General features: G+C 49.5%; 1 protein-coding gene across 3 annotated transcripts in view; it reads left to right on the forward strand.

Annotated features, from left to right (window-relative positions):
- TECPR2 (tectonin beta-propeller repeat containing 2) overlaps positions 1-25,630 on the forward strand; it is a 102,092-nt gene that overhangs the window by 43,546 nt on the left and 32,916 nt on the right. For all 3 annotated transcript variants that reach the window (XM_034642730.1, XM_034642732.1, XM_019799281.2), the window contains 10 exons: positions 2,109-2,423; positions 3,236-4,233; positions 5,893-6,076; positions 8,077-8,250; positions 10,321-10,501; positions 11,629-11,770; positions 14,110-14,350; positions 15,087-15,176; positions 16,829-17,062; positions 25,073-25,221. In XM_034642730.1, the coding sequence (XP_034498621.1) occupies positions 2,109-2,423; positions 3,236-4,233; positions 5,893-6,076; positions 8,077-8,250; positions 10,321-10,501; positions 11,629-11,770; positions 14,110-14,350; positions 15,087-15,176; positions 16,829-17,062; positions 25,073-25,221 (2,708 nt within the window). The remainder of the gene's footprint in view (positions 1-2,108; positions 2,424-3,235; positions 4,234-5,892; positions 6,077-8,076; positions 8,251-10,320; positions 10,502-11,628; positions 11,771-14,109; positions 14,351-15,086; positions 15,177-16,828; positions 17,063-25,072; positions 25,222-25,630) is intronic.

Consider the following 25,630-nt stretch of genomic DNA (forward strand, 5'->3'; position numbering starts at 1 on the left):
CCCAGAGGCCTCTCCTACCGCTGTTGTGACTGGGGAGCCATTTACTTACCATGTCCTTACCTCACAAAATAATAAACTTTTTGCTTGCAAGGATCTTGTGGCTCAGCTTTGTGGCCCAATGTAGCATATGACACAGAAGCCCTGAGTGAGTGAGTGTTAATCCATGGTATCCCTGTTGTACAGATTAGAAAACTGAGGACTGGGGGGTAAGTGACAAGCCCCAGATCCACCAGCCCTGTCTTCCAGTTTCTGCTTCAGCCGACCTTTCTCCTGCTTCTCCTGCCTGGCTACATTGGTCAGAAATGTGGACTTTTTGCCATAGCCATGGGCTTGGGGTATCTTGACCCTGGGGGCATCTTTGCTATTCCTTCTGCTCTCACCAGCACGAGCTGGTGTCAGTCACTGCAGGAGAGGCAGTAGAGGTCCTGGACCCAAGTGGGTGGGCCAGTTGTAAAGCCAAGGCCTTCTAGAGCTGTGAGCAAGGCGAGGAAGAGGAGTTCCAGGAGCCATCTCCTGGGCCCCAAAGCATTACTATAGCCTTTTGTCTTCTTGTAATTTTAGAATACAAAGTGTAGTTAGTAGGAAAGTACCCCAAACAGTCTCTCATGAGCCAGATATTTAGGACTTGAAAAGAGGAGGGGTGCCTGGGTGGCACAGCGGTTGGGCGTCTGCCTTCGGCTCAGGGCGTGATCCCGGCCTTATGGGATCGAGCCTCACATCGGGCTCCTCCGCTATGAGCCTGCTTCTTCCTCTCCCACTCCTCCTGCTTGTGTTCCCTCTCTAGCTGGCTGTCTCTATCTCTGTCGAATAAATAAATAAAATCTTTAAAAAAAAAAAAAAGAGGAAAATGTCATAAGGGCTATCTTGGCCCCAGTTTTACAGTCTCTTAAGAGATGGTGGGGTAGGGGTGGGGTAGGGAGTGAATTACTTCTTAAGTCAGAGGGTAAGTCAGGATAAGTATCATTCCAGATTATCATTTCTGTGGAAAGTGAAGAAGCTCTGAGTCTTGAGTTTCATGAGCTGGCACGTGCACGGAGGGGTCGGGGCCCGTGCGGCTTACAGGAGGGAAGTAAGCTCTAGACCCCTGCTGTCTGTGCAGTGAGAGAGCTCTGTACCTGCACTGTCCACAGTGGCCCCTGAGCACCTGGAATGTGGGAGTGCAACTGAATTTTAGTGTTTGATTCTGATTTTAAACAGCTACACGTGACAGTAGCTGCTGTATTGGACAGGACAGCTCTAGACAAGACCTGCCATCAGCTTGTGTGATCTTTGACAAGTCGCTTCCCTGGCCAGGCTTCGCTCCGAGCAGAGTCCTGCCTGTCCGTCCCCAGCTGTGCACACCGCAGCCCGTAGTCTGCCCCGACCACCCTCACAAGAGGACAGGAATTCCCATCTGTCTGGTTGATGGTCCCAGAATGGTGGCGGGCATATAGTGGACGCTCAGTATCGCAAGGATGGCTGAGCGGATTGAAGTGGCCCATAGTTTAGAGGGTACTAGGGCTGGAACCACTGTGGCCGTGGTGACCTTGTGGTGTTGTGTTGCGAAGGACGAGTCCACGAAAGTGAGAAACTTGCTGGCTCTGAGTCATGGGCACAGAGCAATGTGACTTGACCCTCCACGGCCACATCCTCATGCTGCTCTCTGCCCACACTGGACGCTGACTTCAGTAAATTGCTTCTCTCTCCTGGGTTTTTTCTCTTGGAAAATTCCCTTTCTCTCCCTAGATTTTAAGAAATACAGGTATACATATATTTTTCAAGTGCCTTTTGAATTCTTTTATATTTAAGGTATGGTCTAAGTAGGGGATATCACTAAGCCCTTTCCTTAGAAACAGGTCATTTGTCTTCTTTAGGAATTATTTGTGAATGGTTGTGAGAAATGCTGTATATATTTAGTGTCCCTTTCCTATTGAGCTATTTACAGAAAATAGCCATGATGAACCATTTTCCTGATTTTGGTGTGTGCACTCCCTGGAGCACAGAACCGTTTGTTGGAATGTTTTGTGTGGTTCTTGTAGTTTTGCTAAACTCAGTCTCTCTGAGTTTAGCAGGCGGGTATTTAGGGTTAGCAAACCTGAAAGAGTTAACACCCAACTCTTCTTACTCAGTGCGAGATGGTCTGGAGATGCCAGGATGTGCGGAGCAGGCCCCCGGGCAGCGTATGGAGAAGCCGTCGGGGGTGCCAGTTTCTGAGACGAGACTCCGGGGCTCTTCCGTGGCCAGCTCCGTGGCCAGCGAGCCAAGGAGCAGGAGCAGCTCGCTCAACTCCACCGACAGTGGCTCCGGGCTCCAGGCAGCTCCAGAGCTGGGGAGGGGCAGCCAGCCCGCCTCACAGAGATTCAGTGTGATTAGCTCAGAAGACTTTGACCAGGAGCTTGTCGTAAAGCCTCTGAAAGTGAAAAAGAAGAGAAAGAAGAAGACAGGTACTATCCGTAGCAGAGCACGCACTGACTCCTGCTTACTTAGGGGCGTTCTTGCACACTTTTTGGGAGTGCTGCTTTCACCGAATGAGCCCTTACCCATTCAGTGAGAAGCAGAGAAGGCCCTCAGAAAACACGTGTGTTCTTTCCTCCAAGGAATTTTACTGTGAAATATTTTATATGTTAAAAAAGAACACCACGCACACCGAAAGCACCCTCGTGAGGTGTAAATAATGTAACATACACCTGTGTACTTACTACCCTGCTGGGTGGGTCTGGGTTTATACTTCTCAATATTGAAATAAAAATTTTGATGTATCCATGTATAGCATGTATTAGACCAGAGATGCTATGAGCCTGGATGGAAAGTTACGGAAATAGAAGATTTACACTGATGTCTATACGGGTCGTTTTACGTTTAGTGTTGGACAGGTTACCAGACATGGGATGTAACGTAGAAATGGTCAAACGTTTTACTCCTTGGTTCCTGTCAGGCCTCTTGAGCTACACATACTTACAGAGTTTTAAGCACTTTAATAATATTAAACAACTGGTCTGCCATCCATCTGTTCCTTTGTTTTCCTGCATTAACATTTCTTGAGCAAGGCCTAGAGCCCATCAGTGTGTCAAATGTTCGCATCCATTTAAAACATCTCTGCATGGGGATAATTTGTACTTGAAAGATTTATTCTTCACCACTTAAATATCCTTCATTTAAAATGTATTTTTTTTTCTTGAGCCAAAATTGTGTTTTTTAGTCTCTTACTATTTATGTGGAGTCATTCCCCATTTTAAACATTCTTATTTTAAATTAGAAGGTGGAAGCAGGAACACCTGCCACAGTTCCCTTGAATCGACGCCCTGCTATGAGTTTCTGGGTGACAGTCCCCAGTCCTTGAACACAGACCTGCTGTCCATGACCTCAAGTTTGGGCAGCTTCGTGGATCGGTCAAGCACAGAGTCTCCTGACCAGGAGAGTAACCTTAGTGGTGAGGTGAATGGTGTCCTGCAGGAAAATATTGACCCTGAAGCATTCAGTGTCCTGGAGGTGCCTGAGCCTGCCCCTGACGTCCTGAATGAAGGGAATGGCGACAGACCTGGAGTCCCACGGTGTAACCGTGCAGACGATACCGAGCCACACAGTGGGGTGTGGACTACACTCCTGGAGCTGCGGGAAGCTGTGGAAGGTAGTGATGTTACAGAACTCAGAGAAGAGCCTTGTCCCATAGACGATGGACTGAATAGCAGACAGTCACCCTGTGAAGAACAAGACAGCTCTGCTGAGGCGCAGGAAGCGGGAGACAGGGAGCCTGATGACCTCCAAAGCACCTTTTCTGAAGTCCCCTTCCCGGACTCAACCCCAGTGCCTCCCAGCCTCAGCTGGGCCCCCCATGCTGAGCAGCGGCTGCCAGGGACCGGAGCTGATGAAGGCAGTGCCGAGGAGCCTAGCAAGGAGCAGGGCTTCCTCACGCACATGGGGGGCCCCAGCCACCTGGGCTCGCATCCCTGGCACACTGTCACTGACAGGGACACAGGCCTGAAGGAAATGGTTGCCTTGGAATGTGACTTGGGGAGTGTGGGAGGACGGCTGACGCCCCTGGTCTCTGCCTTGGCAGCTCATACCCGTGAGCCTCGGCTCGAGCAGCCTTCTCGGGACCAGGTGTTGACGTCCAGTGATGAGGAGGACATCTATGCCCACGGGTTGCCTTCCTCTTCCTCGGAGACGAGTGTGACAGAGCTCGGTGGTAGTCGCTCCCTGCAGGACCTGAGCCAGCTTGGCACAGATGACACCGGGCTGCTAAAGTCAGATCAGGTATGTGGGTTTGGGATGGCCAGTTTCCTAAGGGTCCACCCAACCCCTGTAGTTAAGGATGGTTATTTTTGGTCATTTTACCTAAAAAAGAGTTTTTTTCAAAGTGCTTGCTTTTCTTAGCAAGTAATTATTATTCAGTGTATTGGGTTTCAAAAGTAACCAGGTGTTATAACTTGTCCTACTAAGTCGTTGTGAGGTGTGGATTATGAGTGTGAACTTATGTGTACTCTCCCCGAATGTACCAGTAGATTCTCTCTGTGCTGATGACACGTTTTGTTTGGGCAACTCTTGCCACGTGCTGGGCACCATGCTAAGCACTCTGTAAGTTCAGCTCGTTTGCTTCTCTAAGAAGTAAACAAACCACGAAGGAGGTGCTGTTGCAGTCCCCGTTTTACAGTGAAGGAAATGGGACCCAGTTAAATGGCTTGCACAGGTCACACAGCAAGTGAAGGGCAAGGCTGGCCCCGGGACCCCTCTCTCATCTCTGTGCTGTCCTGCCTTGGCAGTGAAATGAACTGCTTACTCGTTTTGAGACAAATGCCAAAAGGTTAGACCATCCACTCAGTCTTGCCTGTGCCCATCCTTTCTTGAGTGCCTTTGGCTGCCAGGCTCTGTGTTCAGTGTTGGCTACCGTGGGGTGTGGATAGCCAGTCGGCATCTCAGAATCTCAAGGAGGAGCCAGACGTGCCTGCCGATCATCTCGGTTGAGCAAGACTCTCTGCCGATGGCGGCGAGCAAAGTGCAGGGCTGTGGGAAGTCTGAGAGGGCGCCCACCCAGGATCCACCAGGCAGGCAGACCATGTCTCGTGGGGGCTGTTGGGATTCTAGGCCAGAACTTTAGAAGAGCCCTCCCCCAGGTGAGAGGGAACCTGGCGCGTAGAGGACTTCTCCCTCCCTTCATGGTTTCCCCCTCCTCCCTTTCCAGTAGCTAGAAAGCCAAGAGATTTTGTGGCATTTGGCGGGGTGGGGGGAGAGGGTGGCACTCATCATGGGAAGCAGGGCTGAATTGAGAGGTGCGGGTGCTGTTCTCTGTGAAGCAGCGAACTTCCACATTTGGGCGATTGTGCAAGCACATTGATTTCTTCTGCAGTTTCAGAAAACTGTTAAACTGCAAAGACTTCATTTAGCTTTGATTTTTTAAAAAGAGTCGTAGCAACAAAACATCAGCCTATAAAATTCAGCCAGACTGAGTGTCTTGGCCAGAGTTCCATCAGCCACATGATGTATCCTGTGTCCAGTGATTGGGACCATGCTTAACACCCAAGGGTGAGGACACAGAGGTGGTGGTAGTACTGCTCATTCTCGTGCACCTGCCAGGGTCCAATGCACAAAACATTGATCTGCACGCACATTGTGTGAAGTGTGGTACACCTGTGTGTAGCTCGGTCCCTTTAATGTAAGCACCACGTTAGGAAGGGTGTTCTGACATGACGGAGTGTTATCCGGGTATGCTCTGGGGTCCTAATGGGGGACAGGAGCTTCCACTTCAGAACGCTTGTCTCGGAGTATGGTCCAAAGATAGCAGGTCCGTGCGTGGCTTCTCAGAGATCCTCAGCTCTGCGACTTGAATGATACCCTGCATGCTCTCCTTGTTGATGACAGCACGACAGTGTGACTGTGTGCTCTGCTGCACAACTCACCAAGCCCTGTCCTTGTTAGTTTGCAGAAAGCTGGATGGGATACTCTGGCCCCGGCTACGGCATACTCAGCTTGGCGGTCTCCGAGAAGTACATTTGGTGCCTGGACTACAAAGGTGGCCTGTTCTGCAGCGCACTGCCAGGCGCTGGGCTCCGCTGGCAGAAGTTTGAGGACGCCGTCCAGCAGGTGGCGGTCTCACCCTCAGGTTGGCCTCCCCGGCTCCCTGCTCCTGCCGGTGTCACTGGCCCCGGGGCCCTGCCACAGCGCCATCCCAGCAGCGCACTGGGCGGTACCTGCGCGTTTGGGGGGTTTTCTCCAAAGAACAGGACTTGCTTCATTTGACATCAATGAGTAAACATCCAATAAATGGATGTTTAGTTTGAATCTGTTTTTTTTTTAATTGCAATGGTAACACGTGGACATGTTTTTATAAGCTATGCAAACTATTTGCTTGAATTTTGAGGGATTTTTTTTGAAAAAGATTAACATATTAACCCCTTATAAATATGTGTTCCTCTTTCTTTTATGGGGGGAGGGGCAGAGGGAGGAGAGAGAGGATCTTATGCAGGCTCTACACCCAGCACAGAGCCCAACACGGGGCTCAATCTCACCACCCTGAGATCATGACCTGAGCCGAAATCAAAAGTTGGACGCTTAACTGACTGAGCCCCCCCAGGTGCCTCTGTGTTCCTGTTTCTTAGCATTGCTTTAAAGCAACTGAAGGAATGAAGATGGACCCATGGATATGTTGGATATGTTCAGATTATTTGGGTTCCTTTCTAGAAATTATTCTTTAATGAGTGATGTGTATGCTTTGGCTGAATCATCTACTCCGAGTGTAAAAGAAAAATGCGTTCATTCTTGCAAGCCATGGTCAGGCTAGCCATTTTTAGTGAACTGGAGCAGACCTTTCCTGAATGAGGTTCTACTAGGCTTTCAGCCTGTACCTTCCTTCCCTGTCCAGAATCATTTGCTCATCTGTTTTGTCATAATGTTGGCCACTTCACCTATTGGGGGGTGGGTAAGTAGAGTAGATGTATTTATGTGTGTTTGCGTCATAGTCACTTCTTATTGTTAGGACACTGGAGTAGAAGTCAGATAGAACGTACTCTGTGACCTCAGACTCGTCCCCTGTAATTTTACTGGGTTTCAAATGGATTTCCTTGAACTCTTCCTGGTCTTTGTCACTATTTAAAATACAAGTTTGTTCAAGGTTGTTTCATCTCTTTGTTTGTTTGAAAAATATTTTTCCTTAGAGAGTGGCTGAGATCATAGTGTACTTCAATTGCTGGTGTTATAAAATTGTGCATTTTAATTCTTTCTCTTGTCATTTACTACTGTTCATCTCCCCAGCCATTTAGAAACTTTGGTTCTGTCCTGATTCTATTGATTACTTTGTGTTTGCAAAACATTCCAGCCCTTGTTGATGTGGTAAGAATTCTGTCCCCACCAGATCAGTGTTCTTGACTGAGTTGTCCTGCAGTGCCCATGTCTTTGGGGGGCACCAGAGCCCCAGAGTGTTCAGGGTGTGCTTCGGGCTTAGCCATCCATCTCGCTTTTCTCCTCTTACCTCAGCTCTTGCCGTCAGACCCTCTAGTCCAGCCTGGCTGTGCTCTTGGTAATCCTCTGGTGGTTTCTTACACGTGGCTGCCTGGTCTGTGTCACACCCTCCATCTATGTCCTCCTCCTTCCGTCCCCTTCTTTCTCTCTGTTTATCAGAGTCCCTTTCTGAGTAAAAAAGGACAGCCCAGCTTAAACGCCTCCTTTCCGTGCATCTTATCCCTCAGTTGGTCCGGAAGTGACCCCTCTGAATCCCTCTAGGTAGGACTTTGCAACCTCTGGTGGGACACGAGTTTTGCCTACTGACGTAACCGCCTCAGCACTGCTCCTGACTGTGTCAGGAGTGTCTGTAACCTGTCCAGCTCATTGTGTCCCTGGTCTGTTCTCACCTCCAGTTTCCCTAGCAGCCCTGTAAGGTACAGAGGAGGAAGTGAGGCATGGAGACAGGAGGTGACTTGACACCTACAGCTGGTGGGTGGTGACCAAGGACCCAAACCCAAGAGCCGTGGGCTCTTTCCCCAGTTGGAAGCAAAAGGGGGAGAGAGGTTTTAGAAATCTGTCTCCCCCATAGCGATTAGAATGAAGTTTTTGTGTAAGTAATTGTCCATATTTATTGGATGGTGAATAGAATTTTTATTTCTCCAGGAGCCCTTCTCTGGAAGATTGAACAGAAATCTAACCGAGCTTTTGCTTGTGGAAAAGTGACCATCAAGGGGAAGCGGCACTGGTACGAAGCCCTGCCCCAGGCAGTGTTTGTGGCCCTGAGTGATGACACAGCCTGGATCATCAGGACAAATGGAGATCTGTACCTGCAGACAGGTAACTGCTCCCTACTGCCCCTCGCTTTGCTAGTGACACGCTTAGCGCTGTCACAATGTATAAGGGGTAAAAATCAATTTAAATTAAAATACTTCTGGAAAGAGAGTATTTGCCATTGGAATATATTAGCAGTTTCCTTCTACTGACTCACATTCAACCCTGGACAAATTTAGGGCAAGATTTAATAGGGTTATTCAGTGAGACACAGAAACAGATTCTTGTTCTCCTTACGGCTAACCATTGCCCATCGCTTGTGCTGCAATGTCAGATCTTAAGGGGAAGGAATAACAGAGAATTGACATTAGAATCATTTTTTCCTTTAGATTATGGCTGGATTTTTTTCAGCCAGGTCAGAGCCCTGCTTCTGTATACTTATTTACATGTGGGTCAGGAAGAAACAATGAGAAATCTATTTGATCTAAGTAGCAGTTCACCTCGTCATAATAAACTGTCCTGAGGGGAACCTTCAGCTGCTGCAGGAGACTCGGTGGGACTTGTGTATTAAAAATAAACTGTAATGAGAGTGGATGTTTATGTACTGTCAGCAAAATAGGATATTAGTTTCCAAAGGCAATGTGATTTATCAGCATCTGGAAAGGCTATGGGGCAGGAGCTCTTTTTAGGTTGTCAAGAGGCCATATTGGATTTACGTAAAGATCAATCTTCTAACCATTTAATGTTGCTGATCTGGGGAGACTGTTTTTTTTTTTTTAAAGATTTTATTTATTTATTCGACAGAGATAGAGACAGCCAGCGAGAGAGGGAACACAAGCAGGGGGAGTGGGAGAGGAAGAAGCAGGCTCATAGCGGAGGAGCCTGATGTGGGGCTCGATCCCAGAATGCCGGGATCACGCCCCGAGCCGAAGGCAGACGCTTAACCGCTGTGCCACCCAGGCACCCCTGGGGAGACTGTTTTAATCTTTGTTATGAGCTGTCAGCCAGGGATGGTTCTCTGAGATGGAAAGTCTTTGCACATCTGGCTCTTCCTCACATGTGGGAGGGCCAGCATCTCCTAGAAGCCGCTGCTTGAGCCCTGGTGGTCAGCCTCGCCAGCTCCTGGGCCATGTGCCAGCCCTGGTCTCTCCCTTTAAGTGGGAATAGCTCTGGAAAGGCAGATGCATATCCAGTTTCCAGGGGCATTTGTGTTTTGTTCCTGGTGAGGAAACGAAGCGCTTCTGGCCTGGGGTTAAGGAACGGGTGCCCCGTTAACTGGCAGTACCAGACCTACCGTGTTGGTCTCCAGGCCGGACCTGACGATGTGTAGTGTAAAAAGCCCCGCAGGTGACTCCCCCTGGTTGTGGAAGAGGAATACAACCAAGGATGTGGTACCATCGGGCTTCTGTAAGCAGTTGGGGAACACATTTGAGCACGGAGAACTAATTGCAGGCCGATGCCACAGAGTATGGGGTTTGAGTTAACATCTGTTCTGCCAGCTTCCCCAGGAGTGCCTTCAAGCCGCAGACAGGCTGCAAGGAGGTGGGAGAAAGAGCCCTGGACAGGGCATCAGGGACTCTGAGCTCTGGCCTTCCATCGCCTTGCTGTGTGATGGACCTCGCCTTTCATCTAGGGAACCACCCCTCCAACCAGGTAGGAGCAGGAGAGGACAGCTGCTTTGTTGGAGCTGCTGTGCGAGGATGGCTGGAGGCCTCAGAGCCCTGGTGTCCGCAGCTGCGGCAGCTTGGCTCACCCCAAGGCTCTGAGGGGCACAGCCGTAAAGCATACGCTGCTCCTGGCCTGGGCCTTCTTGGCTCAAGATCTGGCTGCTCTCCTGCCCTGGGCTTTCTTTTTCTTCCAGAACATCTTAAGCTACTTTGGGACACCAGCGGATTCTGAATTGTTATTCCTTCAGTTTTCAAAGAGCATTTGAGAGCACTTCAGACATATGCCCAACTTAACCATTTTAAGCACAACTTAACAATTTTTGTTGACCTTAAAAAGACAAAGTACTTATTACAAAAGAATATGGCAAAATAACCCAGAAAAAAGAAAAATAAGCAAACAACAGAATATAAATGAGGTGTGAAGTCCTGATTGTGTGTCTTTGGGGCTTCCTGTCTATCTCCCTGGCAGGTCTCAGTGTGGATCGCCCCTGTGCCAGAGCCGTAAAAGTCGACTGTCCGTACCCACTGTCCCAGGTCACAGCCCGAAACAGCGTGGTGTGGGCACTGACAGAGCAGAGAGCCCTCCTGTACCGGGAGGGTGTGAGCAGCTTCTGCCCTGAAGGGGAGCAGTGGAAATGTGACATCGTCAGGTATCAGCAGGAGGAGCAGAGACGTCTTCATCATCTTGCTTGTCCCACCCTTGGTTCTTTGTCAGCTTGACTCCCCTTAATGCACCCATGGGAGCCTTTCCTGGGCAGAGCTGCTACTGTGAACCTCTCCATGGTAATAGTGTTCTCTGGAATTGTCGGAGCCAATGGCAGCCGCCCGACCGTGGAGACGCCCTGTGCCTGCCTCTGGCTGGCGGAATGGGCACTGGGTCAGAGCTTAGCTTTTTGAGATGCTGCTGCCCTCTTGTGTGACGTCAAGCATCACATGGTCACAGGTCTCTCATGACAGTTTCTATTCAGCACTGCCCAGGGCTGTCGGGTGGTTTCTGTGTAGAATCTGAAGGGTTTAGGGCCAAATATTTTTCTTTATTATCCTTGTCAATGGTAATTGATCTCTGAATGGTAATTTATCTGGTTACTTATACCACTCAAAATTTTAATTATAGAATTACCATCCAATCATTTTGCTAATTAGAAAAATTAAACTACAGTCTTCTTGGTTTGAACCTAGCAACCTGGTCGATGTGAGCGAGTAGCTACTGTGAGCCACAGCAGGGCTGGGCTGGGTGTGCGAAGGTGGCTGCCCCCAGCCCTGCCCTCCCCCAGAGCGGGCGCCTCGTAGCAGCCTGTGCCAGTTAGCGTAGCCAGTCCAAACCTGGAGAGCACGGCCCAGCTGAGCCCCGAAGCCGGCGAGGGCTGTACCAGAGGGGTGGGAGGGGGAAGGGCACTGCCCACGGAGAGGCAGTGTCTGCCCAGCTGCTGCTGCCCCACACAGCCCGGCACATGCGGGGCACCTCCGCTGGCTCAGTTGTGCAGGAGGGAGCAGGGAAACGGAGGCGCCTGATGTGCCCACGCACTTTCCTCGCAGGCTCCTTTCTCCCCGGGGGCTTTCCCCACCAGGCCGGGTTTTCAGTATGTCTTTCAGAAGCTGCCACACATGTAAGCAACATACACTGCACAGTAATGTAACTCGAAACTCGAGCTTCCTTCCTTGGAACTTGTGGGTGGGCTCTCAACCCACCCGGGAGACACTTGAGGCCGGTGTTCCTAGTCAGGCCGGGCGCTTTGAGTGTGGGCGCTGACTCCCGTGTTCTCTTCCCTGTTTCCAGTGAAAGGCAAGCTTTGGAACCCGTCTGTATAACTCTTGGGGACCAGCAGACTCTGTGGGCCCTGGACATCCGAGGGAACCTGTGGTTCAGAACTGGTGTCGTTTCCAAGAAGCCCCAGGGAGATGACGACCATTGGTGGCAAGTAGGTGCTCCGCTCCAGGGCCACTGGCCAGGGTGTCTCCCTGAGTGGGGAGCTCTGCTCCCCCTTTTATAGTCCTCCTCTTCTCCTTAAAGAGACTGGGGAGGTTGGATTAAATTAAGAGCATTCACCTTTACTCTTCAACGAGTTAGACTTTTTGCTGTATTTGAGCACATTAGAAATATCCAGGGCTTTTCACTGTAGGAAGTAACTTGTAAAACTCTCTTTGCTTAAATGTATGGGCTCTGTTTATTATTTCTTTTTTTTGTGTTGGTGTTATGTAGAAATTTATCCTTATATGCTAAATAAGCCCGGTGATACCCTTTTGAAGACCTAGGTAATAATGATGTTTAATTCTGAACACATGGGCTGAGAAGAGCTAGACAACAGGTTTGGAGACCCAGCCTACAATTAAAATTCACCTCTCCCCGCTTGTTCCAAAGGCCTCTTAACAAGTGGCATTTCAACAAAGAAAGGAGAATGTTCCCACACGCTCCCAGAAAAGGAAACATTCTGTGTAATAGGAGGGTGTATGCAAGCTCACTTTTCGTGACTTGGTCCCAGCCGGGGTGGCCTAGAATGTGTTTTTCAAGGAGTTGTTCCTTCCCCTCTTTGGTACCGTTTGGTGTAGCCGTTGCTCCCCCCAGCCTCCCGCGGCGGCCAGTGAGGTGGTTCTGACCCTCAGCGGCTGGAAACTAGGCAGCGTCTCCTCAGTGTTTGTCTCCACTGGCTCAGGCCGTGTCGTTGCCTCAGACCTGCTGCGCTGAGGGCAGGTCGTTCATTAGCTGCCCTTGGGTCTGTCAGATGAGAATGTGGAAAAAGAAGTTGTGTTTGCTCTTTGATGAGTAAGTATATGTGTACATAGGTCTCTGATATGTCTGATACTATGGCAAGTTGTTCAAGTGATTTTAAAATACCTTCTCCGTGCTGGTAAGTATATTACATGGTTTTACACACCTGAACACACACACCCTTACATGTATATATGTACCACATTCCATTTTTAAGTAGCCTAAAGAAAATTAGATACCATTTTATCATCATATTCAGAACATTAGAGAAATTTAATTTGACAGTATCATCTTTGAGGTCGTTGGAAGCAGAGTTATTTTAATTACTGTAAGACTGATTTCTCTGTAGCACCAGAGCCAGCTTTATGTTTGGCTGCTAAACCTTTATTTTTTTTTTAATTTGCCTCCTGCTTATCTGCAAGTGTTGGGTGCTAAGACAGTCTGTCGCAGACTTTCCGTGTGGCCTTGGCATGTGAACTCTCCCGAGGAGGCCCAGAGCTCCCGGGGCCGGCGTTCTGTGGCCTGTGATGAGACCACGCGGCCATGCTGGTGGAGCGCTCACTGATAGCAGGAAAGGGGGCCACGGGGTCCAGACGTGATAAAGCAATTCAACTTCAGTTAGGACAGTGGCTTACAGTTAGTGTGAGTCCTTTCACAGATGAAAAAGGGCAGATTTGTACACTTAATCAAGCACTGATTTTTATAATAATTTCCTTTTTGTTTGTTTTGTTTATTAGAATTAAATTCTCTGTGATAAGTGATATCCCTTTCACGCAGCATTTCAATGTGCGTGACCTGGGAATGCGGCCTGCACAGGGCTATCCTAGGAGTCGGAGAGCAACATTCTCTGTAATTGAACCCAGCAGGGCAGAGGTATTTGTAAGTCACATGGAGTCAGACTTTGACCATCTTAAAAAGAACTTTCTAACAAGCGGAGCTGCCCAACAAGAGAGAGGTTCTCCTTAGAGTTGCCCTGAAGAAATGTCTTTCAGGAATGTTAGAGAAGCGGTTTGCACACCTGAGCCACACTGTGCCCTTGGTATCCAGGATGGTCCCGATTTGTGCTGTTGAACTGGCATAATTATCGACAGTCCTGGTTTAGATCATAAAGTACTTCTATCACCTTACTTATAATACCTTTTTATCCCATATTATGATTCTAAGGATTGCACACTGTTATCTGTTGGAAATACCTAAATTTAAAAGCAAAATGACCCTTTCTCACTGATTAGAATAAAAGGCTTCACGAGTTTGAGGGGGGATCATGGGTAATCACAAAAGTAATACCTGCCTTTAGGACCGACCCGTATTATATAAAAATGTATAAAAAGAAAGGTGAACATTTTCTTCCATCCCTCTAAATCTGGCCCTCAGAAGTAATTACAGTTAGTGGTTTGGTAGTGTCCTGCCAGACTTTTCTGGTCCTTAACAAATGCACGTGTGCTGCGTATTTGCCGGTTATGGCCCAAACCTCTGCTCTCAGTCCGTACGCATACAGAAGGAGCTCATAACTGCACTGAGAGAAGGGTGTCTTTCCGTCTTGCCCTCCAGGTGAGCATCACCGACTACGTGGTGTTCGATCAGTGCAGCTTATTCCAGACCATAATCCATGCCACACACTCAGTGGCCACGGCAGCCCAAGCACCCGTGGAAAAGGTGGCTGATAAACTGCGCATGGCGTTTTGGTCTCAGCAGCTTCAGTGCCAGCCGAGCCTTCTCGGGGTCAACAACAGTGGCGTCTGGATCTCCTCGGGCAAGAATGAATTCCATGTCGCTAAAGGAAATCTCATCGGTGGGTGAATTACTTTTCTTTTCACATTGACTCGATTGGCAGCTTCACTTCAAAGCTAGCACTGAAAGAAAAACTTTAAGATCTCAACTGCGGAAGATAATTTGGTGCCAGTGTGTGAAGTGTTTGTCACGGAGGCATTCTTTACGCTTTGTATCAGTTTCCTTTTTTTTAATCTGTCATTCCTACAACTTGGATACCAGCGTTTGGCTGGTGTGTGATCAGTTTCTACTGGGAATCTGTGATGATATGGGAAGGGCAGATGGAGCTCATTTTTATGTTCATAATTTCACATTTAAATGAAAAGATCCACCCAAACGTAAAGAGTTTAGTAAGAGGGATAGTCCATTTCCTGGAGGAAAAGTTCCTGCTTTGTGGAGAACGCAAGGCTCTGGCGAGATCTGTGACTGGTGGTATAAATCCACTTGTGCCCATGAGGGCTTCGTTTCTGTGAGTGAAGCCCTGCTTTGTGAATTTTCTCCAGCTTGCCTCCCTCTCCATGACCACCACCCCGCCCCGCCCCGCAACCCTGGGCAAGACTGTGGCTCTGCTTGTCAGCCTAGAGGGAAAAACAAGGGACTTGGCCTCATAGCATTGGCTGGTGCAGATCTCCTAATTTAAGGGCACTCCAGAATTGGGTGTGGAGGTTTTGAAGACCGGTTAGAGTCTAGAACTAATGCTCTGGAGCGTGTGTGTGTTCTCTTCTTTCTTTAACACACTTCCTGTTGGTTCCTTCTAGGCACTTACTGGAATAATGTTGTTCCCCGTGGGACAGCTTCTGCAACAAAGTGGGCCTTTGTGCTGGCTTCCACTGCTCCCACAAAGGAAGGTTGGTTGAGAAATATAGCACATGGGTTGGCAGTTGAAAAGTGAAAACCATGGTCTGACCATGACCTAGTTGGGATGGGGTGTGGCTATATGGACCTCAGAAACAGGGCCTCAGAGACAATGCAGTGGCTTCTCAGGCAAGCAGCCCTTGTTGGCTGAGCCAAGGCCCCGAAGCTGGATAGGCCTGAGCAGGAGAGAAGGCCCTGGTATGGGGACATTGACTGAATCTAAAGGCAGGGCATCATTCCGAAGGAGAGGAACATACAGTGTCCCACTAGGGCCGGCAGCCGGAGACTTCCAGTGATGTGTCATGGGGCCATTGCACTGCAGTCAGTAGGCACCAGCCTTCTTGGGCTGCCTTCCCATTTCCCCTTGTGAAGTCTTCTGTCACCTTCCAGCAACCTCTTTCAATCTGGTTTACAGCTTCTGGCTAGTCTAAATCCCACCGTGGTGCCCCATTAGGACAGGTCTTCTCTACAGGGGCAGACCTCCTGTTGACTCGGGTCAGAGCTCCCCTCCCCTCCTGGAGCATGGGGTTTGGAGCCAGGAGAGGGGGCGCCGTTACCAGTGAGCGGGGAGCCTGGGTAGTCAGGTGACCCCTCTGGGACGTGGCCAAAGGCTCCTCCTAGGATTGCCTGAGGGTCGAATGAGAAGATACCATGAAGCCTGTGGTTCAGAGAAAGCAGCTAGTTAGTTCAAGCAATTAGTCCCACCAGAATTTGGCTAACTTGTCAGTACGGGAAAATGTTTACTCACCTGATCATTCTGACCATAATTCTGAAATCCATAAGTTCTGAAAACTAGAGATCATATCCTGAGATTGGTACAAAGTCATTTGGCAGAAAACCTGGCCCGAGCCGATGGGTCTGCTTACTTATGCATCGATTATGAGTTTGCCCACATTTTGTGGCAGGAATGTTACTGCGTTTCATTGCTACTTGGCTCCCTGAGGCTGTTACTTAAATATGTGGCATACCCATGACCTTAGGTTTTCAAAATCCTAAAAGTTGTGAATTCTAAAACCTATCTGGCCACAAGTTTTAGATAATATATATTATGATGGAACCTTGAAGTTTCTCAGAGGTTATCTGTATTTTAAACTCAATCTGTTAAGTCTAAAGGACTATATAAAAATGGTGGAGAGGAGGCGAGGGTGGATTTTGAGGAGAGGGTGGGGCGAGGAGGCTTTCCAGCTTTCCAAGCTTTCCAGCTTTCCAGCTTTCCAGCTTTCCAAGCCTCCCCGCCGTCCTGCCCACCCACATCCCCCACCCCAGACCAGAACAGGGGAACTGTGGCTCCATCCTTCTGAGCAATTGCAGACCTCACTCCCTCCAACACACCAGTCACACCAAGTCAGAGATTCCCCAGCCCTTACGAAACGTCCAAGGTCAGAGCCGCTGAGCTAACACTGTGCCTTCAGCAAGTCTCATAAGCCCAGCATTCACGCCTCCCTTTAGAACATCTCAGGCCTGTGTCTTCACGGGCTGCACATTGGGTGCGCCTCTGACTTCTGACTCCAGGTCCATCGAGCCCTCTTGCACGGTAGTGCCCTGGGAGCCAGGAGCAGCGGCGCCTGCCACCAGGCGTCAACTGCCCACGGGCCCGGGCTGCCTCATGCAACTGGTCAGTGACAAACACGAACCTTTTCCACAGGCAGCTCCCTGTGGCTGTGCCAGAGCAGCAAGGACCTGTGCAGCGTCAGCGCCCGGAATGCTCAGGCCCGCCCCTCCACGGTGCAGCTGCCTCCCGACGCCGACATGAGGGCCTACGCCGCCTGTCACGATGCTCTGTGGGCGCTGGACAGCCTCGGCCAGGTGTTCATCAGGACGCTGTCCAAGAGCTGCCCCACAGGCATGCACTGGACGCGGCTGGACCTCTCCCAGCTAGGTATGGCCCCGTGTCCACATCGCATGAATGCTTATAGGATATTGTGTAGGTTGCTGGATTTCACTCTTGCAGGTGAAATGGGCCTCTGTTTTGTCGGGAGCTTTCCTTCCCCAGCGTGCAGCTGGGAGGGCTTGCGGAACCCGGGAGGGGTGTAGGCTCAGAGGAAGTTGCCGCTAGAACTGCTTGATGCAGCTGCCTCTGCCAGTCCGACTCCGTATGGCGCGTTGCTTTGTGCCCTTTAAGTCTGGAAGCACAGCTGTGTCCTGTGTCAGCCTCAGAACCTGTCCCCTGCCCTCCGCCGCTAGGACAGTGCCCAGCGAGAGAGTGTCTATTCTGACGCGAGCAGGCTGAGGAGATGATGGGCATCTCCTGACGGCGGCTCTTCTGAGTCTCCCCTCAAAGGTTACAGAGCCGGCCAAGGAGCATGATGCCGTTCATAAATAAGTCATTTGTATTCCAAGAAACAAGATACTAGAGGGAGCCCACAACCTTAGGTTACTCTCCAGGCAAGTTCTCGATCGACTGGCAGCTTATGTGTGGCTGGTCTGACAGCAGAGACTTGTCTGAAGGCTGAGGCTGCTCCAGGCGACTCCAGAAGGTCCACATGAGCCTTAGGAACACGCCCCTGCCATGCGGTTTCCCAATTTGGTAAATGGACAACCAGTGTTTTTCGTTTGGTAGGTGGTAAAATTGAATTGTATAAGCATTTAGTATTTCAGAATTCAACCACATGTACTCATTAGAGAAAAAGGGGAGAGGCGCCTGGCTGGCTCAGTCAGTAGAGCATGTGACTCTTAATCTCTGACTTATAAATTTGAGCTCCACGTTGGGCTTAGAGTTTAAATATATACATATACAGGGCCACCTTAAGTGTCTGCCTTCAGCTTAGGTCATGATCTCATGGTCCTGGGATCAGCCCTGCGTTGGGCTCCCTGCTCAATGGGGAGCCTGCTTCTCCCTCTGCCCCTCTCCCTGTTTGTGCTCTGTCTCTCACACATGGGCTCTCTTTCTTTCAAATAAATAAATGAAATCTTTAAAAATATATATATATGTATACATATATATGTGTGTGTATGCATGTGTATGTGTGTATGTACACACGTATACACATGCCTCGCCATGGCCTCTGGCCACGTCTCTGGCTGCCAGGGGCCTCTGCCCATCCCACGAAGCAGGCTGGGCTTCAGCTGCTCTCAGATCATGTGGTTCCTGTAAGGTGCTGTATAGAAAGATCATTGTTCTTTTGTCCAGCAAGCCCCCAGATACAATCCGGCTTAAATAAGGGGGAGGTTGGCTCTCAACTGAAGAAGCAAACTGTTCCAAAGCTGGGAATAGTCCAGAGTTGTGCTCAGTTCAGCAGCACATATACTAAAAATAGGAATTTTCCAGGGTCATTTTGATGACTTATACTTCTGGTCTCATACACTGTCTTTTGAACCTAATCCCAGCACTGGGGCTGTCACCTTCCAGCTTTTGAGAGTATTTACCAGTCACCATTATTGACCATGACCGACCAAAGCTGTGGCTGCTCTTGGCCCTGAGTGCTGGTAATGGGGGACCCTCCTGCCTGCCCTGGGACACCTTGCCACCATCCAGATATCTAGTGGCCTGGCCTTTCTCTAGCAGCCCCAACCAGACCAGTTAGGGAGATGCTGCCAGTTCCTTCTGGAGGTCAGAAGGCCAGGGCGCAGTTCGTGCCCTCCCACCACTGAATCTCGAGGCCTTTGGGAGCCCTTGCTCTTCGGCACAGTGTGGGTGAGAGGCAGAGCTGTTTCCCTGCAGCACCCCCTCCATGTCCCTCAGAGGACACCATTGCACCGCAGTGGGTGCAGAGCAGATGGCGTTATGCCAGGCTGCACGGTGCCGGGGCCAGCTCTGCCAGGGCCTGCAGCCACTGGGCCTCCAGCTCACGTCTCCCTTACAGGTCAGCCCGGTCCTCCCGGCACTGGCTAGCTGGCTAGACTAGTGCAGGTCTCTGAGATGCCCATTTGGGCTTCACTGGGGGTGGTGGCCATTCTTTCCAGGGGAGAAACACAGCTTTGGCGGGACGAAGGCTCAGTTTAAGAGACCCGATCCTGGGCAGGCTCCAGGATCCTGGGCGAGCTGCTGGGTTCCCTTATTTAAACCTCAACTTCTCACCTTCCTCATGGGAACAGCAGTCCCCACTGTGGAGAGATGATGCAAGGACACATCCGGGGTCAGCATGAGCTTCTTGGGCAGATGTCCTGCGCGGGGTCCCTGTCGAGCCAACATCAGCTGCGTCCCTCCCCAGGCTGGTGGGGTCTGTCTGACCGTGTGCCTGGTGGGGTGATTGTGGGAAGCAAGGCCTTTCTTAGTCTGAGCTCTAGATTTTGTTTATCTGGTTTGCTAGCAGACATTGAAATGATGGTTTAAGAATCCTTTTACCAGGGCACCTGGGTGGCTCAGTCGTTAAGTGTCTGCCTTCGGCTTGGGGCGTGATAGCCCCGCAGTGGGCTCCCCGCTCTGCTGGGAGTCTGCTTCTTCCTCTCCCACTCCCCCTGCTTGTGTTCCCTCTCTCGCTGGCTCTCTTTCTTTCTGTGTCAAATAAATAAATCTTTTAAAAAAAAAAAATCCTTCTACCATTTTCTAAACGTAGCAGAGCGCAGTGCATCCTGAGCTGTAGGGTCTGTGTTGGGCAGAGGAGGTGGATGGGGGGAAGTGGGAAAGGTGCCCGCCTCCCACTGTGCCAGGGTGGGGGGCGGTGAAAGGCAGGCAGGGACCACCAGGTGTCATGTTGCTGGGCTCTCTCCAGGGTGGTCTTTGTAGCTTGTGGGACAAACAGGTGAATCAAGTGGCTTTTTAAATTATTATCTAAATGAGGGGATGAAGAATTTAAGTTCAGCTGGGTGGCCCTGCCCGGAGCCCCACGTGGGAGCGTCCGTGGCAGGTCGTCATAAGGCAGCAGGCGTCGAATAGCAGTGAAGAGAAAGTGAGTATCGAGGTTGCATTCATGCTGCCTTGAATTACTTACCTGGGATTAACTGGGATGCTTTGTTGTTCTTTGAAAAGTTGGCCATGGTGTGTGCTGGCAGCAATGAAAGGAAGCACGGCCCTCTCAGGACTATGACTCTGCATGTGAGGATTTTGTTCAGTATGAAACTTCTCTTTCCCAAATGCACTCTTTCCTGATTTCACTCTTCTTCTCCCACTAAACTCTTCTGGAAAGGGCAGAATCCCCTGTGGCTGTTTGTGGCCAGTGCATCAGCCTTGTCTCTTCCACCTACCCCAGGGGGTCTCTGAGGCTGTTATCCTTGCTCCCCTCTCACCACAGCGGTAGTGTGCCCACCTCCCCCACGGGTGCCAGAGCTGTCTTCCTAAGACAGCCTCGGGGGTGAACCCTCTGCCTGAGAGAGCACCCCAGTGTGCCAACTCCAGGGTGGCCCCCAGGGCCATCGCAGCCTGGCCCAGCCTGCCTTGCACGGGCCCGAGCCGTAGGACCGCTGCCCCCAGCCATTGCCTGTGCCAGGCCCTTTGTGTACAGTGCACGCTTGTCTTGCGGCGGCCTAGAATGTCTTCTCTGCCCTGTCCCTCCCCCAGCTCTTCTTCCTTCAGGCCTCCGCCGCCGAGACTGTCCCCCACCCCATCCCCAGCTTCCTTCAGGCTGCATTTCCTCGAGGCACTCCCCCCCACCGCCGCGTGCTCTGAGTGCCCTGCTCCTACTGTCTTCCAGCGGCCCTTTCAGGCTGACCCCATGCAGTGTTTGCACACAGAGAGGGGCCACATCCATGCCCAGTGGGAAAGTAGACTGGCAGGAAAAACGATTATTATGGGTAACTCCCATTTCTAAGTAATTTGGGATACGAGGTTTTTTGTTTTGTTTTGTTTTGTTTAAGGGTTTTGTTTATTTATTTGTCAGAGAGAGAGCACAAGCAGGGGGAGCAGCAGGCAGGCGAGAAGCAGGCAGAGGGAGAAGCAGGCTCCCCACTGAGCAAGGAGCCCAGTGCGGGACTCGATCCCAGGACCCTGAGATCATGACCTGAGCCAGAGGCACATGCTTAATTGACTGAGCCACCCAGGTGCCACTGGGATACGAGTTTTGATCCTGTCTTTGACCTTAATACTGACAATGACTAATAAAACTGCCTAACAGGCAGGTTCAGGAGCTCTAATTGTCTAATCCACCTCCCAGTTGCCACCGTCTTGTTCAGGGATGTGATTTATCTGTGCCGTTCTCTGCAGTCCTGGCCTCTTCTTGACAAGCATCCTGACATCCCAACCATGAAAACATGAAAGCCCGTCTTCCTGGTACTGACAGTGGGGTGTGGCCCACGTCATGCTGGCCATGCCAGGTTCTTATAAAGTCGGAATGTCATTAGCTTTTTTTGCACTGCAAGCAGAAATTTCAGTTTTGGGGCACCTGTGTGGCTCAGTTGGTTAAGTGTCTGCCTTCAGCTCAGATCGTGATCTCCAGGACCAGGGATCAAGTGCCATATCAGCTTCCTGCTCATTGGGGAGTGTGCTTCTCTCTCTCTCTCTCTGCCCCTCCCACCGCTCATTCTCTCTCTCTCTCTCTCTCTCAAATAAATTAATAAAATCTTTAAAAAAATAATTTCAGTTTCAAGGATGACTTTTGCACAGTATCAAGTCATGAGTGTGATTTCTACCTTTCATTTCTTTCATAAGACCTAATGTTACTCTTTTCTGCCCGCATTCAAATTACCGAATCAGTTGCTGCTTTGAGATTAAGAGAACTCTTAAATGTCTGGCTACTGAGCCCAGCTTTAGAGACTGAATATGGAATTTTGTGATCTATTACAGTCCTAGTTTTGGGAAGAAAATTTGCATCATTTTGCAGATATTTAAGTTGCTGATAACAGCAAAAGACCATTCAACTTGAAAAATGGGCAAAAGACTGGAATAGGCATTTCCCAGTATACATAAATATCCATTCTGTCAGACATTGGAATGTTTAGCAAACTAATGCAATTTGTAATTTAATTTATCTGGTCACAGCATTTAATGAGGAAATATTTAGTGTCAGTTTTTGCCTTTAGGTAACAAATAGGATTATATTAGGCAGTAATTTATGCAGAACAGTGTTTTATAAATAGTAAAACACCAAATAAATGTTACTTTTTGTCCTAAAATATATGTTGAAAAGTAATCCTAAAGGGAAAATGTCTCCTATGTTGAATAAAGTAATTAAAACTTTTTTTTTAATAGAAAAAACAACAGGGAAAGGCAAGAAAATTGTAGTGTGCCTGTGTTCATCAGGCTGGTAACGTAGTAACGGTCCCGAAATAATCAGCGACTTAACATAATGTTGCTTCCTTGCTGCCACAGTCTCTTGGGATTGTGTCCCTTGGGGGGCAGCTTGCTGGTCCTGCTGCTGTGCTCTGTGGCTTCAGTGTGTTGGTCACCACAGCAGGGGACAGCGGCAAGGCCCCTTGCCAGGTCTCCTGCACTTCAGTTCAAGAGTGGCAGGTTGCTTTTGCCCATAGCCCATCATCCAGACTAGCGACAGGGCCTGCCTAACTCGCAGGGACCGCAGGGCAGCATGGAGTGTTCGGGGAGGGCAGGGGTCTCTTCCCCTGTCCTGAGCATCTCGACAGAACAGTCTCATGAACTGTCTGTATTCAGGCAGCCTGGGGAGCCCTCTGTGGGTTGGGAAACTGCAGCCTTCAGTTAAATGTTTTCTTCTTTGACCTGTCTCTTCAGTTCAGAATATGCTATTGTCTACACTGACATGTATATTCTAGCTGCCTTTACTTTTGTCCTGAAAGAATATTCCTATGAGATGAACTGCGTGTTCTGGTGGCTGTGGTGTAAGTCACTGCTAACGGAGCTGCTGGCCCGGTGTGTCTTAGTCACCATGTAACTGTTCTCACCATCAGCTCTTGCCTAGAGTTCCTAGTAGGGCAGATTGAAGACTCCAGCATAAAATTAATTTTCATTTAACACTTAAAAATTTGCATTTGTTTCTCAGCTATGTCTGTAGTTTACTGCTGAAGGTACTGGATTTTGATTGGCACCAATCTTTCACTGTGGACTGTTAGAGCTCTCAGAAGTCCATTCAGACTCCCTGGTAAGATATTCTATAAAAGAGTAAGGAAGGAAAAACTACAGTTAACTTCAGTATATGCACAAAGGAATACCGAGAATTGTTTTTGTAGTGATCAGTGAATACTTTTCAGCTGGTGTCCTAACTGAAGGCACCTGACGAGATTTCCACTTAGCAGGATCCATGCCTGGGCTTCAGCGCAGATCCCTGGGCTGCTGTCCACTCCCAGTGACAACTGTGAGCTGGCCGACAGGAACATGGCCACGGGACGTAGTTGCACCACCTTCTCCCCCTGCTTTAAAGTCAGAATGACCCATCACAATTACAAACTCAGCAAAAAACACACTCAAGAAAATGAAAAGGCAAGTCTGCAGACTGGGAGAAAAGAGGCACAAAGTGTATGTCTGACAAAAGACTCGTATTCAGTATATACAAAGAAATCCTCTCACTCAGTCATCAAAAGACCATTCAACTTGAAAAATGGGCAAAAGACTGGAATAGGCATTTCACAAAAGAAGATATACCCTATAAGCACGTTACGCCCCATAGGCACATTTAAAGATAATCAGCATCATTAGTTATCAGGGAAATGCAAGTTAAAACCATGACAAGATACCTTTTTACACCTACTAGAATGGCTGACATGGAAAAGGTGCCAAGACCAGGTGCTGGTGAGGGTGTGGGCAGCAGCATGCACAGCTGGTGGGTGTGCGGAATGGCAGGTGTCCACCCACCCCGTGGCCCTGCACTTCCACTCCTAGGTACCATTTGAGAAAAACAACACATGCTTACAAAAAAGTCTTGTACAAGAATGACTGCAGCAGCTTTACTCCTTATAGCAGGGAGTGGACATAGCCCAGATGCCCATCGCCAGGTGGCTGAGTCAACGGCGGTATTGGCATGCAGTGGGATAATGCTCACAACATGAAGCGACACTGGGGACAAATCCTGCACATGTTCCATTGGAGTGACAGAAGCCACAGCCCAGAGAGGGCGTACCTGTGATTGTTTATGTGGGCCTCTAGGCCAGACTAAACTAACCCATGGTGATAGAGATCAGAAGAGTGGGTGCCTTGGAACCAAGGGAATTGACTCGAAGGGGCCCAAGGGAACTTTCCGGGGTGATGAAAATGTTCTGTAACTTGACAGGATGTGGGTTCCCTGGGTTTGTTCAAAACTGAACTGAACATCCAATCTGTGCATTCACTGGTGTCCCAGAGGGCAGAGAGCTGGTGCAGAGGAGTCGGGCTGGCCGGGGGTCAGACCTTTGCCTCCTGGCTCAGCCACATCCTCGCCCTGGGACTTTGGACATGTCTCTTTGTGTCCGAGTCCGGATGACCTCGCGTGTGAGCTGAGGTGATAGTCACCGCACGTCACTGTTGCAGGGCTCAAAGTGAGGCTGTCAGATGAGCCACACCCTGTCCCACAGCAGCTGCTTAGTCACTGGTGGCTGTTCTTCAGCCAGGTAGACTGTTAAGCATAATTTCTCTTTAAAGCCTCTTCCAATTTCCTTTTCTCTTAAAATTGGTTCAGTTAACCAGGAGCAATGTGAACAGAAACATGAAGGTTCTAGGCGACTTAGCTACTTCATATGAATTCTCGTCAGGCTCAGGATTCCTGATAAAGAGCAGTTCCCTCTCCCCAGATGCAGAATTTGCTGGTGGTATGTGCATACATGGTGAAGCTAACGAGAGGCCCACACACATATTAACCCTGTGCTTGATGGCTCAGGGCCCTGTGCTGACAGCATCCTGACGGCATCGTCCATGGGGCAGGAGAGCCGCCGTATGGCGCTTGGCAGGTAGCGGGGCAGCCGGAGGCCTCGATAGCTCCCCTGAGCTGGGCTGCCCTCAGACGACAGGGTCAACAGCAAGTGCAGCCTCACCCTCTTTCTTTGAAGGATAGAATCAAAGTCCACAGATTAAATGAAGGGTCCGTCATCTTACAAAAGTAATTAGTGTGCGGACTTTTCCTTTATTTGTCTACAGGAGCTATAAAACTGACGAGCTTGGCGTGTGGAAATCAGCACATCTGGGCCTGTGACTCTAGGGGCGGAGTATACTTCCGAGTGGGAACCCAGCCTCTCAATCCCAGTCTGATGCTTCCAGCCTGGATAATGATTGAGCCACCTGTCCAGGTAAGCAAAACTGAACTGATAGCAAGCTGCTCTTCTGTGAGACAGAAGCTATCAGAATGCAGTTCTGGAAATGAGACCATACCCACTTGTGCGGGCCTCCCAGCAAGTGGGAGCAGAGGCGTGTGTCCGGGGAACAGGGTGCGCCCCCAGCGTGTGCTTACTCATTGACATACCCGTCGTGGAATTTCAAACTGAACACATCATTAAAGATGATCTGAGTCAGCACGTAAGGTTATGTTTTCCTCTCAAAATAAAAATATTTTAACTTTTTACAAAACAAACATTGTTTTTTAAAAAATAAAATCAGGGGCACCTGGCTGGTTCAGCTGGTAGAGGATGCGACTCTTGATCTCAGGATTGTGAGTTCAAGCCCCATGCTGGGCATAGAACTAACTTTTATATATATATA

This window comes from Ailuropoda melanoleuca, chromosome 14, assembly GCF_002007445.2.
Source record: "Ailuropoda melanoleuca isolate Jingjing chromosome 14, ASM200744v2, whole genome shotgun sequence".
Lineage (NCBI taxonomy): Eukaryota > Metazoa > Chordata > Mammalia > Carnivora > Ursidae > Ailuropoda > Ailuropoda melanoleuca.